We start from the raw sequence: 7274 nt of genomic DNA on the forward strand, positions 1-7274 counted from the left end.
TTAAATTAACCCCCCCTTCCCCTAATTTAAATTAAATAAAGACTAACGATTATAAATACACATATAATTAAATAAATAGTTATTTAGGCTAATTAAAATTTAAAACCCGTAAATTTAAAATATTAGCTTCAAAACAAGCCTAAGATTGATATAGTTCCGGGGGATATTTAAAAATGTGAAAAATGTGGTCAAAATGAGCCGTAACTCTTACGTCCTCTTAATTAACAATTTTTTTCGAGTTAAGCGGAGCGGGATGTTTATTTCCTTCTGAATTATATTTATGAAAGTAAATAACTCGTAAATTTCTTGCAATTGTAAACTTTTACAGAATAATAATTAAATGTCAATTTTTTTGCAACTTTCTCAGGATTTTGAAATTTTAATTTTTTGAGGGTACATCCCTACTCCATTTTTGACTCAGGAATTTTTGAAAATTAAAATACGTGTCTTATGAGGTGAAAATTAGGTGTCAACAATGAGCTCCCCTTGGCCTTTCGTGGCATGGGGAATGTATGTCATAGGACCCATTGAGCCTCCGGCTTCCAACGGACATTGCTTCATCTTAGTCGCCATAGACTACTTCACTAAATGGGTAGAGGCAACTTCCCACAAATCAGTGAACAAGAAAGTAGTGGCTAACTTCGCCAAGAACAATCTGATATGTCATTTCGGTGTGTCGAAATCCATCATCATGGACAATGGTGCCAATCTGAATAGCCATTTGATGAAGGACATCAGTGAGCAATTCAAAATCACTCACAGGAACTCTACCACCTATCGGCCACATATGAATGGAGCCGTAGAGGCTGCCAACAAAAAAATCAAAAGAATCTTAAGGAAGATGGTCGACAATTACAAGAATTGGCAAGAGCAGCTGCCTTATGCACTGTTAGGATACAGAACAACAACCATAACTTCCACTGGGGCAACCCCATACCTCCTCATTGATGGTACAAAAGCGGTCATAGCCTTAAAAGTAAAGATCCCTTCACTCAGGATCATCCAAGACGCAGAGCTGAAAGATGCAGAATGGGTTAGAAATCATTACCAACAACTGGCTATGATAGAGGAAAAGAGAATGGTGGCGGTGTACCACGAACAGCTGTATAGACAAAAGATGTCTAGGGCTTTCAACAAGTGGGTCAGAACTTGACTTTTCCAGATCGGACAACTCATGCTAAAGCGAGTCTTCCCTCACCAAGAGGAATATAAAGGGAAATTCGCACCGAACTGGCAAGGACCATACATGGTTAGGAAAGTGCTCTCAGGCGGAGCCGTAGTCCTAGCTGAAATGGACGGACAAGAGCGGCCCAAGGCCATCAATGCACACGCACTTAAGAGATACTACATTTAGGATTCTATTTGTTTGTAATCGCATTGCTATTTTCTTGTAATCGTACCTTTTGCTTGTAATCGTATTAGAATAGGAGAGAAACAAATCATCTCTGTAATGAACAACGCAATGACTTGAATTCCCCAAGACAAGATACGTAGGCGCTCTCGAGCTCGGTCGTCATAAAAAGAAAAACCAAGAAACCCCTAGGAAAGCTCAAAGACAATGGGGCGGGAAAGGTCCACAAGATCAAGCTTGCAAGGGTCAGTACAAGAACAAGATAGTATCAAGCCTACACTAGGGCAGACCTAAAAAATTCCTAAACAGTCAATGAAGAAAGGCACAAAGTAAAGCCATACACTGGGGTAGAATTTTTAAGGGGACCTCAAAAATTCCCGCTTAGCAAGACAACACAAAGGACACCCAAAGCAAGCCCTAAAACCGGGGCAGAATTTTTTAGATCTCAAAAATTCTACCAATATGAAAGTTGGCAACCATGTCTCCGAGAAGAACCGGAAGACCTCGTTCGAAGAAAATACACGTCATGACACATAAAGATGAAACAAACATTTAACTTTAAGAAAAAATAACATGCGTTTTATAAATTTTTATTTTTGAATTTTCAATAAATATATATAGCATAATTGAGTCCCAGAAACATCTCTCAAAATACGGAGCCCAAGGGGGTCCAGAGGAGTATCAGGAGGAGACACCAGGCGGGAAGACGACGACGCTCATCAACTTTCTTAGGAAACTCACAATTTTTTTCTGTGAATACAGGTTTTTCCTTCTACAGGACAGTAGATATACCATCAACCAGCTTACTCACAACAAAGGCAAATGGCGAAGCCCAAACTGTGGAGAAAGACACGGAGGGGTCATAGCAGAGAAGGGGGTATTGAAGAGACATCTGACCGCGAGAGTCACGGAGGAAATGAATGACAAAGATGCATCAGACCAAGAGGGTCACAATGGATGGGCATAAAGATAAATGCGACCAAAAGGATCATGACAAGCACAAAAGGCAAATTTGGCCACAAGGGTCAACAACCAATGCAATGAACGAAAGAAAGATTATCCAGCCACAAGGGTCATAACTGTCATTTACATGCCGAGAGGGCCATTCATTTATTTTTCCAAGAGGGACATTCATTCAAACAACCAAAAGGGCCATTTATACAAATAGCCAAGAGGGCTATTCATTCAAACAACCAAGAGGGCCGTTCATTCAAACAAAGCTAAGAGGGTCATTCATACAAACAGCCAAGAGGGCCATTCATTCAAACAAGCCAAGAGAGCCATTAAAAAAAAACAGCCAAGAGGGCCATTCATACAAACAAGCCAAGAGGGCCATTCATACGAACAGCCGAGAGGGCCATTCATTGAAACAAGCCTAGAGGGCCATTCATCTAAATTTTCACAAGAATATCTGCATATTATCAAGTTCAGGAGAGGAGCACACAGCCGCCCAAAACGAAGCCGGTTGCTGAACTAGATCCAAACAAATCGCGGAGTAAACGTGAAACTTTTTCTTACGCAACCGGTCAAGATAGGGTACCCATGAGAGTCAAGCTCTCTGACCATCCTTTTGAAAGCCATCCAATCTTAGACTCAGCCATAAATTGTTTTGTTTTAATTTTTTTTCCACTAAAAATCGCGACTGGTCAGATACACACCGGGAAGTCTAAATGCACTCCCGCATAAGGGTTATACCCTTCTCCAACAAGTCGAACTACATGTGACTTGATTCTTGGGAACCAGGGATATGTAGTTAAACTCAAGCCCCAAGAGTCGGTCACATTCTAACAGTATTCTGGAGAAACCCAATTAGAATATTGGGATCCCCGGATAGTTCCTTCTAAATCACTTGAATGTCTTTAGTTGAGTAGAACTACAAGCCGCCTGAATTCTCATATGACATGAGATATGTAGGAAATCCAGAGACCAGGATCCGGCAACACAAGTGAAAATTGCATGGAGACAAAGGGTAAAATGAGTTGGGTCAGTTAAAAATTAGGGTTAGTCAAATTTCGTTGCTCAGGGATGGCCCTACCATCCCCGAACACCGAAGGGGCAGTTGTTGACACCTAATTTTTGGCCTCCCATAATATATTTCAATCACTCAGAATCCCCAAATAATAAATAAATGAGTTGAGCATTTTTAAAAGCCTTAAATGGTTTTTATAAATTGTCCAGATCAATATTTGTTCCCTTTAAATTAATAAAAAGCGATTTTCATGCATCGTAAATTTTATTTAGAAATTAATGAGCATTTTCATGATATTTTATGAGATTTTGTTAAATTTAATTAAAAAGAAAAGAGAGAGAGAGAGAGAGAGAGGAAAGGTTCTTATTTAATTATTTAAAATTATTTTGCAAATAATTCTTTCCTTTTATTTTTTATATTTGAAAGTTTGAATAATTTAAGTAATTTACTATTTAACCTTTTAAACTTTTGTTTTTTATATAATCTGCATGATTTGTCTAAATAGGCATAATTGCCCTTAAGTTTTTAATTAGCCTAATCAATTAATTAAGGGATAATTACTACAAAATTGATCCATTTATATAAATATATTTTTTGCCTTGGCCACAATTAATTTAGTCAGTTCATAATTTAAAGAAATTAGAGTTGTTTTGCAAAATCAGCCTGTTAACATTTTATTTGAAATAATAGGTTTAATTTGATTTCCAAAAATTGTTAAAAAGGCCATAATTGAAATAATTATGCTAGGCTAATTAACTAAGCCATTTTATGCCCATTAAAAATTTGACTGACTTTTTAAAATTATTTTAAAAAAATAATCACGGCCTAATTTTTCCCGTAATTAAAATTTTCTCCAATTTTAATATGCTTTCTAATTATTTGTTTTTAGGTATTAGATATAAGGCCCACTTAATTGATTTTAGAATTGGGACCGAGTCCAACCCAAGACCAGGCTGAGACCCAACCCAATTCATTTTTTAAACGAACAATAGGTATAACCCCCCACGCCCCTTTACTTCATTTTTTCATTTTTCAAAATAACCCCCCCCCCCCCCCCGGCACCGGATTCTCTCTCTCTCTTTCCTTTCTCATGAAACCCTAGTAGCGGCCATGCTCTCCCTCGTCTCTCGCATGCCAAAAATGGCATAGTTACAGACGTATGCTGACATGCACTGCGTTTGTATGCTCTTTGTGGTAAAATATCAAAAGATTCGCTTGTTTCTATGATTTCTTTTACCCGAATATGGTAACAAATCCTTACTTTACTCTTTATTTTCAGATCTTTAGACAAAATCATCATTTTCTTATGCTTCAAATTTTATTTTGCTCACATCCTATTGGTCTACGTTTGTTGAGTTAGATCGACCCAAAAAGGGTTAGAACGGACCGTAGGTGTTGGCTTGCCTTAAGATCTGGGTCGTTGATTGGCTGTTTACTGAGTTTGATTGTAAAAAAAAAAGGGTTTTGTCCCACATCATTGTTGTTTGGTTTCAGTTGAACTTTTGGGGTTCTATAAATAGAACCCTAACCCTCGTGCAAAAGAGAAGTTTAGAAGGTGAAAAAATAGTAGATAAGAAATAGAGAAATAAAAGAAGTTGGAAAACTCAGATTTTTCGAAAAAAACAAAACTTCTTAGTAAAAAGAATTTTAAAACCTAGACTGAATATTTGGGGGTTTTTTTTTTTTTAGTTAAACTATTAGTCCTTACTTCATTTATTTTTCGTGTGTGGCTGGGTTGCTAAGGTTTGGAAGCACAAAGGCTCCCAAATCCATTCTTTTCTTGGCTGCGCACACAAAAGGTAAACCTTAATTCACTTCAGTTTTGTTATTTAGTATTCTTCCTAGTTTAAGTGTATTTACCAGTTAGCTATGTTTTGATGTCTATTAACGATGGTGCTTATTTGTTAAGTGTGCCTTATTTGGTTCTATGCTTGGCATGTGCTTTATTTGATGCAAACACAGTAAGAATTAGTATAAATGTCATGGTGAAATTCATTTAAGAGGAAGGCTGCTTGAATCACTTATTAGTTTTGCTTGTTCATCTGATCTTAAGGTTCTATGTTCACTATAAATAAGTTTGTATGAAGTGCTTTTGAAAATTCCTTCCCCTTTCCTTTCTTTCTTGAATGCTTTGTTAGTTCATTGATTATGATCCTAAGTAGAGTCAACATAGGGAAGTTCAGCTTATTTTTAAAGAGAGATGAGACAGTCCATGTGTTGATTTAGATGAATGTGGGTGATTTGCTTGCAGTATGTGCTTGTGATTACAATTAGAAGTCCCATACTTTGTTAATCAGTCATAAACTGCCCCTCTTGTGAAGTGAGGTCTTTTGTCAAAGTCTTAACTGTGGTTGTTTGAACTTGACAAGTTGGTTTGGATACAACTCCTGATGTGTTCTCTTTCTTTCAAAATAAATAAGTAAATGAACACTTAGGTAGGATTTAAACCTGTTTGCTGAACCTTTGAAGATATAACAGTAGGTTACCTTATTTATTCTTTCCTTTTCTCTTAAATGATCTTTCTCATTTAGAATAGAATTAAGACAAGATAAGTCAATGGTTTGTTTGTCAATTAATCCTAAAACAAAGGGGTATCAAGTTCATGTTTTAAGTTTGTAGGTTGGTAGACTGTTCATGGTAGTATCTGTGGTTGTGTTATCATCTAATGTAGGCTAGACTATGTGTAATCACCTGTGATTTGTGGCAAATGTGTGCTAATTGTCCATGATTTATAGCAAAGCCTAGAACCATTATGATTAAGGCATTTGAGTGTGGATTCTGTTTCCTTTTTGGTTTGCTCAAGGCTTGTTTTATTGTCTGGATTTGTTGCCTAAACACATGGTTTTCATAACTTGTTTTGTGTAGTCCATGTCATAAACCCCTCACCTGTGAATAATTTATTCCCAAATGTGCTGAGTTTGATAAAAAGGGGAAAAGTGGAAATGAAAAGAAGTGATTAACTGTAGGAACAATAGGATTAAGCTCTCATTTGAAGACTAATTAGAGTTAATCTAATTGATAACTAGCTAATAGGTTGGTTGTCAATCTGTAACTTAGTTATGGTCATGTTGAAACTGAAAAGTATAAAAATGGAATGAAATGGTGTCTAGGAAAGAAGTGTGTTCTCTTATTTGTGATTTCTTCTTGTTGGTCCTGCCCCATTAGTTATTTTACTTAAAAGGGCGAAGTAAATTTATTATGAAAGAATGGACTGATATGCTATACTCTTGCATCTGTGTTGCTTTTCATTATCGGTCTTAATTTGGTAAGCGATCATAAGTGTTCCAATTTTATGAGTTTAAGTGTTAAAAGAAGAATGAAATGAAGCAGCTTGGTTTTGATTTGTCCAAAGTCCTGAACAGTTTGGGGACTAAGGCTTTTGTCTTGAGACATGAATTCTTTCTTTGCTTTCCTGTGTGCATAAGTGGATGATGTAATAATAATAACCCCTGGTCTTCAATCTGCCTTGGCTTAAAGATGGAAACAGATAGAAAGAAAACCTTATGGTGCTAGTCTAAGTAAAAGAAGAGTATAAAAAAGATAGAAGAGAAGCAAATAGTAGTTGAGAACTTAAGAAAACATTTGTCTTTGATCTGTAAACTATCCAGTCTCTTTTGGTATGTGAAAAAGGGTAATAAAATATCAAAAGTGTAGGGGCTGAGGTTGAAAATCACTTGGCTAGATGGGAAAGGTCTTTTAAAGACATTTTAGGAGAGGATTGAGAAAGGGTCAAGCAATAGTATCTTTTCTCCCAAATAAAATATTGTCATGGCATCCCTCACAAGCCTATGGGAGTATAACCTCCTACCTTTGCACCTTTGCATTTTCTTGTCATTCTGCTAGGTCCATTGAATCCTAAAAGATGAAACTTCTTGTGCACTTGTTAGTTATTCACTAGGACTGATAGCCTGGCTTTCTTTGTATTTATTTTGATGTGTCTTAAGAAAAGGGGTT

The 7274-nt window shown here is 36.6% G+C and overlaps 1 protein-coding gene across 1 annotated transcript; it reads left to right on the top strand.

The window, feature by feature from the left end:
- Positions 1 to 475: 475 nt before the first annotated feature.
- On the top strand, positions 476 to 2318 carry LOC132044980 (uncharacterized). Its single transcript, XM_059435515.1, has 2 exons — positions 476 to 1104; positions 2114 to 2318. Exons 1-2 carry the CDS (start codon positions 476 to 478, stop codon positions 2316 to 2318), a joined length of 834 nt encoding a protein of 277 aa, XP_059291498.1.
- Positions 2319 to 7274: the final 4956 nt, after the last annotated feature.

This window comes from Lycium ferocissimum, unplaced genomic scaffold (assembly GCF_029784015.1).
Source record: "Lycium ferocissimum isolate CSIRO_LF1 unplaced genomic scaffold, AGI_CSIRO_Lferr_CH_V1 ctg5718, whole genome shotgun sequence".
Lineage (NCBI taxonomy): Eukaryota > Viridiplantae > Streptophyta > Magnoliopsida > Solanales > Solanaceae > Lycium > Lycium ferocissimum.